At 42.6% G+C, this 12,761-nt stretch overlaps 1 protein-coding gene across 1 annotated transcript in view; it reads left to right on the top strand.

Annotated features, from left to right (window-relative positions):
- The first annotated feature begins 5,595 nt into the window (after positions 1 to 5,595).
- Positions 5,596 to 12,761, top strand: part of MEAF6 (MYST/Esa1 associated factor 6) — a 36,456-nt gene continuing 29,290 nt past the window's right edge. Inside the window, exons 1-2 of the mRNA XM_007947626.2 lie at positions 5,596 to 5,685; positions 6,962 to 7,077. Of these exons, the coding sequence (XP_007945817.1) occupies positions 5,596 to 5,685; positions 6,962 to 7,077 (206 nt within the window). The remainder of the gene's footprint in view (positions 5,686 to 6,961; positions 7,078 to 12,761) is intronic.

Raw genomic sequence — 12,761 nt, forward strand, 5'->3', positions numbered from 1 at the left:
AGAATCCAGTATATGGTGCTGTTTCTCCAACAGCCAGGATTCATGGGACCAGGAACCAAGAGGTGGAAATGGAAGTGGTACCACTCACTATTACCCCTAGTGAGCCACTAAAAAAATTTTGCTTCCTGTCCCTGCTACCCTATGCTCTGAAGGTCTGGAGATCTTAGTCCCAAAGGGAGGAGCACTCCCACCTGGAGACACAATACTGATTGCATTGAACTGGAAGTTAAGAACGTCACCCGGCCATTTTGGCTTCCTCATGCCTCTGGATCAACAGGCAAAGAAGGGTGTTACTGTACTATCTGGTGTGATAGATCCTGATTACCAAGGGGAAATTGGATTGACATTACATAATGGAGGTAAAGAAGAATATGTCTGGAATACAGGAGATTCTTTAGGACGTCTCTTAGTACTACCATGCCCTGTGGTTAAAGTCAATGGAAAATTATAGCAACCCAATTCTGATATGACTACTAATTGCCCAGACCTTCAGGAATGAAGGTTTGGGTCACTCCACCAGGCAAAGAACCACGACCAGCTGAGGTGCTTGCTGAGAGCAAGGGAAATACAGAATGGGTGGTGGAAGAAGGTAGTTCTGAATATCAGCTACAACCACGTGACCAGTTGCAGAAACGAGGGCTGTAATTGTTATATTTCTTCATTGTATATGTGCATCAAATATTTTATGTTATGAACTGTGAAATGTAAATAAGATTAATGTGTTTTGGTTGTACATGTGTTAGCATATCATGTTAGGTGCAAATATGAATTTATAATTGTCCCTATTTAGAGATTATATATGGTTAAGAAGATGTGTACAACTGCCAAGTTGACAAGGGATGGACTGTGATAGTTGGAGCTGCGTGTCAACTTGACTAGACAATTCTGTGTGGTTTAAGCAATTGTGATGTGGGTTATCCCCATGATGGGATTGGATGTATATGTTTTGAGCAACCAATCCATTGAAAGGGAGTTTCCCTAGGGGTGTGGCCTGCTTCCAGTATATTTATGGACATCCTTGTAGCGTAGTGCCTAAGGCACTTGACTGCTAACCAGAAGGCTGGCGGTTCAAACCCACCAGCCACTTCTCGGAAGGAAGGTTGGGCAATCTACTTCCATAGTGATACTGCCTTGGAAACCCAGGGAGGAGTCGCTATGAGTCGGGGCCAACTCGATGGCACATAATAAGAACACAACAAGAACAAGAGAGAAGAGACACTCTTCTGTGGATCAGGATCCTATTGTGCTGCCTACAGTTGTCTGTGAGCAAACAATCCACCATTCGGCCTGGAGATCTTGGATTCATCATTCGTTGGAGTCAACAGCCAGTACACTGCCTGCTAACCTTGAGCTCCTCAGCCCCTGTAGCTGCATGAGTCAGGAAAAGCCTCCAGTGTGATGTTTGATCCAAGAACTTGGGACTTGCCAGTTGTGTGAGCCATTTTCCTAAGATAAATTTCTCTGTCTCTGTATGTATATATAAGCTTGTCTGGTTTTGCTTCTCTAGAGAACCTAGTCTAACACAGATGTATTGACACACTAGCCACAACAATGGACTTAAACATGCCAACAATCATAAAGATGGCATAGGACTGAGGAATGTTTTCTTCTGTTACACATAAAGTCATCATGAGTTGGAGCTGACTCGATAGCAATAACAATAATAATACCTTCACTTCCTTCAGGTCTTCTTTCTATTCAAATGTCCCCTATAAAAAGGGCACAATCTATATAAAATAGATTATAAAATCTGTGTAAAATAGCAACTCACCACTACCAACACTTACTGTGTTTTTTGTCCTTAAGTGAATGAATAAAAGAATCAATGTTTATTTTTTATCAAATGCTTTTTATGTATCTATTAAATTGACCATGTATTTTTTCTTTTTATGAAAAAAAAAAAAAAAAAGCTTACAATCAGTCATGTAGATGCAATGATGGGTTTCTCCTCAACCAGAGCAAAGGAGAATGAAGAAAACCAAAGATGCACGGAAACAATTAGTCCAAGGGACTGGTAGGCCATTTGATCCTCAGCCTGTATGACCATGAGACCAGAAGAACTAGATGGTGCCTGGCTACCACTGTCAACCAGTAGGAGAGGGATCTGTGTAGGAGATCCTGGATAGAGTGGGAGAACAATATGGAACAAAATTCAAAATTAGAAAAAAAAAAGACCAGGTTTGCTGGCCTGATAAGAGCCTGATGAAACCCCTGAGATTATAGCCCCTAGTTGCCCTTCAGGTCTGGAATTGAACTCACTCCTGTGGCTTCCAGCCAAATAAAAGCCTGGCATATGGGGTGGGCACTTACAGGAGGTAGATACACTCCTTGGAGAGATCAATCATGGGAGAACAGAAGGGCAATGTATGCACAGGGAGACCACTTGGGGGGTAGGAGTGCATGGGAGGGAAGGATACAGGGAATAGATAATTGTGGGAAGAGAGCTGTTACATTGTGGGAAATTGCAGTCAATGTCATGAGACAAAATGTGTATGAACTGCTGTATGGAAAATGAATTTGCTCTGTAAACTTTCACCCAAATCACAATAAAAATTTTTTTAAAAAAGCCTGTGAAGATTTTATGAACAGCAGCACAGAACACTGTCTGATATAGTGGCAGAAATTGAGCCCCTCAGGTTCATCCCAAAAAACCTTCTGCCATCAAGTTGATTCTGACTCACAGTGACTCCATTGGTTTTCCAAGGTTGTAAATCTTTAGTGAAGTAGATTCCTTCATATTTCTCCACAGAGCAGCTGATGGATTTGAACCACCAAGGTTATAGTTAGAAGCCAAATGCCTTACCCACAATGCCCCTAGAGGCACCCAAAATATGACTGGGGAAGATCTGCCTCCTCAAAGTAGAGTCAACCTAATGATGTGGATGGAGTAAAGCTTTCAGGACCTTCATTTGCTGAAGTGGCATGACTCAAAATGAGAAAAAACAGCTGCAAATATTTATGACCTGAGACCAAATGAGTTGTGGGATGACATCAATGACATCATACATGAAGAAAGCAAAAGGTCATTAAAAATACAGGAAATGGATGTCAGAAAAGACTCTGAAATTTGCTCTTGAATGGAGAGTAGCTAAAGTGAATGGAAGAAATGATGAAGTAAATGAGCTGAACAAATGATTTCAAAGAGCAGCTAGAGAAGACAATGCAAAGTATTATAATGAAATGTGCAAAGACCTGGAGTTAGAAAAAAAAAGGGGGGGGAAGAATATGCTTAGAATTTCTTAAGCTGAAAGGACTGAAGAAAAAAATTCAAGCCTCAAGTTGCAATAGTGAAGATTTCTATGGGCAATATATACTGAATGATGCAGGAAGCATCAAAAGATGTAAGGAATACACAGAGTCACTGTACCAAAAAGAATTAGTTGACATTCAACCATTTCAGGAGGTAACCTGAACTAATCATACTGAAGGAAGAAGTTTAAGCTACACTGAAGGCATTGGTAAAAAAACAAGGCTCCAGGAATTGATGGAATACCAATTGAGATGTTTCAACAAATGGATGCCATGCTGGCACCGCTCACTCATCTATGCCAAGAAATTTGAAAGACAGCTACTTGGTGAACAGACTGGAAGAGATTTACATACGTGCCTATTCCAAAGAAAGGTGATCCAACAGAATTTGGAAATTATTGAACAATATAATTAATAGCACACACAAGCAAAATTATGCTAAAGATTATTCAAAAAATGGTTGTAGTAGCTCATCAACAGGGAACTGCCAGAAATTTAAGTCAGACTCAGAAGAGGACCTGGAACAAGATATATCATTGCTGATGTCAGATAGATATTGGCTGAATGCAGAGAATACCAGAAAGATGTTTGCTTGTCTTTTACTGACTACACAAAGACATTTGACTGTGTGGATCATAACAAATTACAGATAACCTTGCAAAGAATGAGAATTCCACAACACTTAATGGTACTTATGTGGAACTTGTACATAGACCAAGAGGCAGTCATTTGAACAAAACAAGGGGATGTTGCATGGTTTAAAATCAGGAAAACTGTGTGCCAGGATTGTATGCTTTCACCAAATTTATTCAGTCTGTATGCTGAGCAAATTATTTGGGAAGCTGGACTATATGAAGAAGAATGCAACATCAGGAGGATGGAGGAAGACTCATTAACAACATGCAATAGGCAGATGACACAACCTTGCTTTCTGAAAGCAAAGAGGATTTGAAGCACTTACTGATGAAGATCAAAGAAAGCCTTCAATATGGATTACACCTTAACATAAAGAAAACAAAAGTCCTCACTAGTGGACCATAATAAGCAACATCATGATAAACAGAAAATATTGCATTGTTCATTTTACTTGGATCCACAATCAATGTCCATGGAAACAGCAATCAAGAAATCAAATGAAGTATTGCATTGGGTTAATCTACTGCAAAAGGCCTCTTTAAAATGTTAAACAGCAAAGATGTGACTTTGAAGACTAAAGTGCACCTCACCCAAGCCATGGTGTTTTCAATTGCTTCATATGCACGCAAAAGCTGAATAATAAATATGACCAAAGAACTGATGCCTTTGAGTTACAGTGTTGGTGAAGAATGGTGAATTACCATGGTCTGCCAGAACTAGCAAAACTGCCCAGGAAGAAGTATATCAGAATGCTCCTTAGAAGTGAGGATGCAGAGAATTTGTCTCACGTACCTGAGACCTGTTACCCAGAGGAGGGACCAGTCCCCAGAGGACATCGTATTTGGTAGAGTATTAGTGAAAAAGAGGAAGACCCTCAATGAGATGGATTGACACAGCGGCTGCAACAATGGGCTCAAACATAGCAATGACTGTGAGGATGGTGCAGGTCCGGGCAGGGTTTTGTTCTGTTGTACCTGTCCAAAAAAAAAAAAAAAAAAACCAAACTCACTGCCATCAAGTCAAATCCAGCTCATAGCGACCCCCATTGGGTTTCTGAGGCTGTAAATCTTTAAGGAAGTAGATCGCCCAATCTTCCTTCCACAGAGCAGCTGGTGGGTTCGAACTGCTGGCCTTCTGGTTAGCAGCCAAACCCCTTATTCACAGGGTCACTATTAGTCAGAATTGATTCAACCGCACCTAGCAACAAAAGGCAGACATAAGGAGGCTACTGGAATAATGTAGCCAAAAGTAGGGAAAGGTAGAGGCGACAAATGGATTTGCAAGCTCTTCTGGAGTCAAGTCCACAGGGCTTGGTTTCCGGACTGGATTAAGGGGATAAAAGGAGAGGATGACAATCAGGATCTGATTTGGGCAGCTGGAGGGATAGTGAAAATCTTTCACTGAGATGAGGAACACAGAAAAAGACTTAGGAAGTTTTGTTTTGGGCCATGGTTAGTTTATGGTGTCTCTAAAACCCAACTCAACTGAGGGGTAAGACTGTTACTGGGATGACCAGAAATGCAGCTCACTGGAACGCTCGAAGCCTAGTTTGCCAGCACCAAACAGGCCACAACGCCGCGCGGTACAGCGCGCGGCCCCGGAAGGCGGGCGCGCAGGCGCAGTTCGGCGGTGGGCGCCCTCTGGCGGGCCGGCCGTGGTGCGCAGGGACCGCCCCCAGCCTCGAGTTGCCTCCGCCCGCCTCAGCCCAACATGGCGATGCACAACAAGGCGGCGCCGCCGCAGATCCCCGACACCCGGCGGGAGCTGGCCGAGCTGGTGAAGCGGAAGCAGGAGCTGGCGGTGAGGGGCCAGCACCCGGGCCACCCAGGTTGAGGTTTCGCGCCTGCCCTGGCCTCCGGGCCGCAGGCAGGCCACAACAGGCCGTTACTCCGGAGGCGCAGCGCGGCAGGCCGAGTCCCGAGGCCTGAAGACCGGGCTGCGCATTCAGCGGCCCGCGGGCGGCTACATTTCCCGGTTGTGCTGTACTGGAGCTAGGAGCCGGGGCCGGGCCTCAGGGCCCGGGGGCGGGGCGCGGGAGCCCGGGAGGTGGGGGTGGGGGCGGGGGAGAAGAAGGAAGGAGGCGTGGAAGAAGGGAAGACGCCGGGGGATGCGGGGAGGTTGTGTGGGAGCTCTAGAAAGGGCGAGTGTGGGTGAGCTTTGGGTATAGGAGCGGTGTGTCTGTGGCCTTTGGAGGTGGATGTGGGCGGGCGTGCTCTTGATCCTAGAGGAGCGAGGGGCAGACATGTCCGTGTGCTTTGAGTACTTGATTCGAGCTTGTCCGTGGGCTTTGAGGGGGATGGGGAAGGAGGCAGATGTAGGAAGGGGACTCAGTCTGTCCTTAGGATGGTGGTAGGGGGTGTGTCCTTTTTGGCACTGGGAGTAAATCCGTTGGATGGAGTTTTTGATGGGCAGGGGTGTGGTATGTTTAGGAACGTCTGGAAGGTGACAGGCTCTGGAAGGTGACAGGCGAATGAAGACTCAGTCTAGGGTATTGGGAGTTGTGGTATGCATCCGGAGTCCCAGGAGTCCTGATAGCTAAGAATCCCCTCCTCCCCATGTTTTGACTTGGGCGTGGGGGAGGCTCATCTCACCTGAAGCTGCCCTTCCAGGTTTCCATAGCAACTGGCAGCCTAATGCTGGCGGTCCTTCTGAGCCTGGGGGGGGGGGCGGCGTTGGCGCTAGAAGGCGGCCCATCCTTCTGTCTCCCTGATAAATACACCTTTTGTACCTGCAAGAGGAGGCTGCCCACATTCCGCTTCAGCTGTTTTGTTTTGTTTTGTTTTTTACACTTGGAGTTCCATGGACCCTTTGAAGTATATGTGAAATTTTGCATGTGTATGCATTTTTCTGGGTAGAGGCGCTTTGTATTCCATTCTCTTCCGAATGTGGTCCATTACCTCCAAAAGGTCGAGACTGTCTTAGTCCTTAACAGTCTGCTTCTCCTCATTATCATCTTTCTCTCTGCAAGGTTTTTGTGAAAAGTGCAGTTGAGCTTAGATTTACAAGTCTAACATCAAGATTTCGGTTTGGTCAGATTTAAAAAGCTTTACCCATTTCTCTGTTTTCCATCTTCCAGGAAACACTGGCGAACTTGGAAAGACAGATCTATGCTTTTGAAGGAAGCTACCTGGAAGACACTCAGATGTATGGCAATATTATTCGTGGCTGGGATCGGTATCTGACCAACCAAAAGTGAGTGTCAGAAGCCTGTAGTATTTGTTTTTGGGACTATATATTTCTTGGTAGCAACTTTGTGGGGAGGTGGTAATAAAGTGGTAGCTGAAAAGAGATCTGGATTTGAATTTGAACTCTGGCTCAGCCTCACTGCCTCATTGAGTAACCTTGGACAAATCCCACATCTGTAAAATAGAGAAAGTTGGCATATGGCACAGGGTTGTGTGAGGAGTAAATAAAATATAACATGTGAAAATGCCTATACGACAGCACTGTGTTATTATTTTCCACATTTTAATCATTCATGAATTCCACCTTCACAATTTTTGTCATACCTGTGTGCCTACTATCGACCACTATTTGTGGAATAGTTGTTGTTGTTGTTGTTATGTGCCGTCGAGTCGGCCCCGACTCATAGCGACCCCTCCTTGGGTTTCCGAGGCAGTATCACTACGGAAGTAGGATTGCCCAACCTTCCTTCCGAGGAGTGGCTGGTGGGTTTGAACCGCCAGCCGTCTGGTTAGCAGGCAAGTGACTTAGCCACTATGCTACCAGAGCTCCTAGTATTCTTTAAAAATGTCCAAACTTTTTGAAAATTTTCAAATCTGTAGAAAAATTGAAAAAATAGTATATAAGCCCTTGATATCCTGCACCTACATGCTAGCATGTTGTTATATTTGCTTTTTCTTTGTCTTTAAAATATATATAAGCACATACCTATATATAACTTATGTAAGTATGTGTTATATACCTATATATAATTTTTTTTTCTGAAGATAATTAAAGTATAATTACAGCAGTATGTTAACAGGGAACTGCTAGAAATTCAAACCAGATCCAGAAGAGGATATGGAATGAGGGATATCATTGCTAATGTCAGGTGGATCTTGGCTGAAAGCGGAGAATACTAGAGAGATGTTTATCTGTGTTTTATTGACTATGCAAAGGCATTTGACTGTGTGGATCATAACAAATTATGGATAATATTGCAAAGAATGAGAATTCCAAAACACTTAATTGGGCCTAGGCAAAACCTGTATTTACACCAAGAGGTAGTCTTTCTAATAGAATAAGGGTGTACTGTGTGGTTTAAGATAAGGAAAGGAGTGCATCAGGATTTTATCCTTTCACCATACTTACTCAGTCTGTATGTTGAGCACATAATCCAAGAAGCTGGACTATATGAAGAACACGGCATCAGGATTGGAGGAAGGCTCATTAACAGCCTGCAATATGCAGATGACACAATCTTGCTTGCTAAAAGTGAAGAGGACTTGAAGCATTTACTGATGAAGATCAAAGGTTACAGCCTTCAGTATGGGTTACACCTTAACATAAAAAATTCAAGAATTTTACCAACTGGCCCAATAGGCTTAATATGATAAAGAAAAGATTGAAGCTATCCAGGATTTCATTTACTTGGATCCACCATCTATGCCGATGGAAACAGCAGTCAAGAAATCAAATGATGTCTAGCATTGGACATAACTTCTGCAAAAGACCTCTTTAAAGTGTTAAACAGCAAAGATGTTACTTTGAGGACTAAGGTGCGCCTGATTCAAGCCATAGTATTTTTAGTGGCCTCATGTTTGCAAAAGCTGCACAATGAATATGGAAAACTGAAGAATAATGGATGCCTTTGAATTATGTTGTTGGTAAAGAATATTGAATATACCATGGATTGTCACGAGAATGAACAAATCTGTCTTGGAAGAAGTACAGGCAGAATACTCCAGGATGGCAACACTTTATCTCAATTTTGACATGTTAGGAGGGAGTAGTCCAGGGAGAAGGACATCATGCTTGGTAAAGTAGAGGATCATTGAAACAGTGGAAGAACTGTCAATGAGGTGGGTTGACGCAGTGACTGTAACAGTGGGCTCAAACACAGCAAAGACGGAGGACGTTAGGGGGTGGGCAGTGTTTTCTTCTGTTACATACAGGGTCACTATGAATCTGATCTGACTCTGAGGCAACTAACAACATACACAACTTAAAAAACAACTTTATTTTGAAATAATTAGAGATTCATAGGAAGTTTTAAAATGGTCCAAGAATGGTCTGGTGTACTCTTTACAGTTTCCTCCAGTGGTGATATCTTTATGCAAGTGTAGCACAATATCAAAACCAGAAATTATCATTTGTACAATGTGTATGTAATTTATCGCATATTGTCACGTGTAGATTCATGTAACTATCACTCTGATCAAAATACATAGCTACTCTTTCACCACAAAGATCTTCCTTTTTATTGTTACACCCTCCCCTCCCCCTTATACTTTTTTCCTAAACCATTTGAAAGTTCCTTATATTTCATATATTTTGTCCCTAAATGTATCAGTATATACCTCCCAAGTTACTCTTTACATTTCTCTTGTCTGACCATAATTATCTCACCTGTTGTTGTTGTTATGTGCCCTTGAGTCAGCCCCAACTCATAGCAAACCCTCCTTGGGTTTCCGAGGTGGTATCACTACAGAAGTAGATTGTCCAGCCTTCCTTCCGAGGAGTGGCTGGTGGGTTTGAACTGCCAGCCTTCTGGTTAGCAGTCACGTGCCTTAGGCACTATGCTACCAGAGCTCCTAATTATCTCACTTGCTATTGTTAGGTGCTGTTGAGTTGGACTGAACTCATAGCGACCCCTCCTTGGGTTGCCGAGGCAGTATCACTACAGGAATAGATTGCCCAACCTTCCTCCCAAGGAGTGGCTGGTGGGTTTGAACTGCCAGCCTTCTGGTTAGCAGTCAAGTACCTTAGGCACTAAGCTACCAAAGCTCCTAATTATCTCACCTGTTGTTGTTATTTGCCATCGAGTTGCCCCCGACTCATAGTGACCCCTCCTTGGGTTTCTGAGGCAGTATCACCATGGAAGTAAGTTTGCCCAACCTTCCTTCCGAGGAGTGGCTGGTGTGTTTGAACCGCCAGCCTTCTGGTTAGCAGCCTTAGGCACTATGCTACCACAGCTCCTAATTATCTCACCTAGAAGATATTATTTCTACTTATATATATGGATGTGCTATAAGAATGTCCAGATACATAATACAAGTAACTAAGGGGCAGAGTTATGGTAACTTCTTGGCTACAGCCAAACATGCTAAAGGAGTGAATAGTTGGACCTGTGGGCTTAGAACCATGGTCACAGGGGACATCAAGCTCAATTGGCTTAACATACTATACCAAAACAATGTTCTGCTTTGGTAAGTAGTGACTGGGGTCTTAAAAGCTTGCAAGCGGCCATCTAGATGCAACAACGGGTCTCTCCTTGTTCAGAGCAAAGAAGAATGAAGAAAAATGAAGATGCACAGAAACAATTAGTCCAAGGGACTGGTAGAACATGTGGTCCTCAGCCTATATGACCATGAGACCAGAAGAGCTAGATGGTGTTCAGCTACCACTGTCAGCCTCTCAGAAAAAAGATCAGTGCAGGAGATCCTGGATAGGGTGGGAGGACAATGTGGAACAAAACTCAAAAAACTCATAAAAAAAGACCAGGTTTGCTGGTCTGGTAGAGCCTGGTGAGACCCCCTGGGACTGTGGCCCCTAGTTACTCTTACCCTTCGGTCTGGAATTGAACTCACTCCTATGGCTTCTAGCCAAACAATAGCCAGGCATATAGGGTGAGCATTTACATCAAGTAGGTACACTCCTTAGAACGATCAATCATGGGAGAACAGAAGGGCAATTATTTGCACAGGGAAATAGATCAGGGGACAGGAATGCGTAGGACAGAAGGATACACGGAAGAGGTAACTTATAAGGAGGAAGTGGGAAGAGAGCTGTTACATTGTGGAGAATTGCAGTCAATGTCATGAGACAAAATGTATATGAACTGCTGTATGGAAAATGAATTTGCTCTGTAATTTTCACCAAAATCAAAACAAAAATTAAAAAATAAATTATTATGTTAATAGTATCATCTAGTTTATTATTAACATAATAATTGTTATTATGTTAATAGTATCATCTAGTAGGAGCTCTGGTAGCATAGTGCCAAAGGCACTTGACTGCTAACCAGAAGGCTGATGGTTCAAACCCACCAGCCACTCCTCAGAAAGGAGGGTGGGCAGTCTACTTCCGTAGTGATACTGCCTCGGAAACCCAAGGAGGGGTCACTATGAGTCAGGTCCAACTCGATGGTACATAACAACAACAACAACAACATCTAGTACACAGTTCTTAGTTAAATTTCCCTAATTGTCCCCAGAATACTTTGTTACTTTGTTTTGAACCAGAATCCAGTTAATGTTCAGGTATTCCATGTGGTGGTTACGTCTCTTTAATTTAGAAGAGTCCCTACTTTTATTTTTTTGCTTTATGACATCTTGTCAAATGCCCTGCATTCTTGATTTTACTTATTGTGACCTCATGAGGGACTAATAAACATTTTTGGCAAAAATGCTACATAGATAATGTGTACCTCCTTGTATCAGAAGAAGGTACATAATGTCAGATTGTCTCTCTATTGGTTCTACTGAGTTTGATCATTTAATATCTTTGTTGTAAAAGTTAATAAGGAGCGCTGGTAGTGCAGTGGTTAAAGCATTCAGCTGCTAACCAGTAAGTTGGTGGGTCGAACCTGCCAGACACTCAGTGGGAGATAGATGAGGCAGTCTGCTTCTATAAAGATTTACAGCCTTGGAAACCCTATGGGGCACTTCTGCTGTGTCCTATAGGGTTGCTGTGTTTTCCCCTTTGTAATTAGCTAATAATTTTGGGGTTATACATTTAGACAATGTGAATGAATACACTGCATTCTCAAAATTTTTATTCAGTGGTTTATTCCTTTACTTTTCTCACTGGCATTCTGAAAGAAGAGCCTTTCATTTTTGTCTGCCCTACCTTTCATTCATTCTTTTTCTCTTTCCCTCTCTATGACTACCATATCACTGTGAACTTGTGGAATTTTAAAAAATCAGTATATTGAGATTTACTACTGTCACTTAAAAAAAATGGATTCTAGAGGCTTATTTTAATTTTCTGTAGTATAACTCCACCCTCCCCAATACAGAGATGTGCACAGATCGTAGTAGGTTCTGTGACTTTGGACAAAGTAAGGACACCAATCATTATTCTTTTTAATGTTTATTATGTCCCAAACATGGCCAGTGGGAGATTTTGGGGGTTGATTCCTTTGTCTGTTTAAACTTGACCCTATTGGTCTTTGAGAACTTACTTGTTTTCTGGTCTAAAAAGATGTCTCAGGCTCATCTTGTCCTTTTCCTGCCTCAGACCAATATAAGCCATTTCTCCAAGGAAAGTTTTTCCTTTAAATTTTTTAATTAAGTTTATTTAACAGAGATAATTTCTTGTCTGTTTTGTCTTAAAAACAAAAACCAAACCCACTGCCATCAGGTCAATTCTGACTCTTGGCAACCTCCATTGGGTTTCCAAGGCTGTAAATCTTTGTGGAAGTAGATTGCCACATCTTCCTTCTGCAGAGCAGCTAGTGAGTTTGAACTTCTGACCTTCTGGTTAGCAGCCAGATGCCTTAACCACTATGCTACCAGTTTGTCCTAGTCATTTTTAATAATAAGCATAAAAATAAAAATGTACTAAAATGAAAGAGTTTTTTTTTTTGATTGTGATTTGGGTGAAGATTTAAAGAGCAAATTCACTTTCCATACAGCAGTTCACATATACTTTGTCTCATGTCATTGACCACAGTTTACCACAATGCAACAGCTTCCCTTCCACTTCCTCCC

Source organism: Orycteropus afer, unplaced genomic scaffold (assembly GCF_000298275.1).
Source record: "Orycteropus afer afer isolate SDZICR_OR568_19922 unplaced genomic scaffold, OryAfe1.0 scaffold00192, whole genome shotgun sequence".
NCBI classification, from domain to species: domain Eukaryota; kingdom Metazoa; phylum Chordata; class Mammalia; order Tubulidentata; family Orycteropodidae; genus Orycteropus; species Orycteropus afer.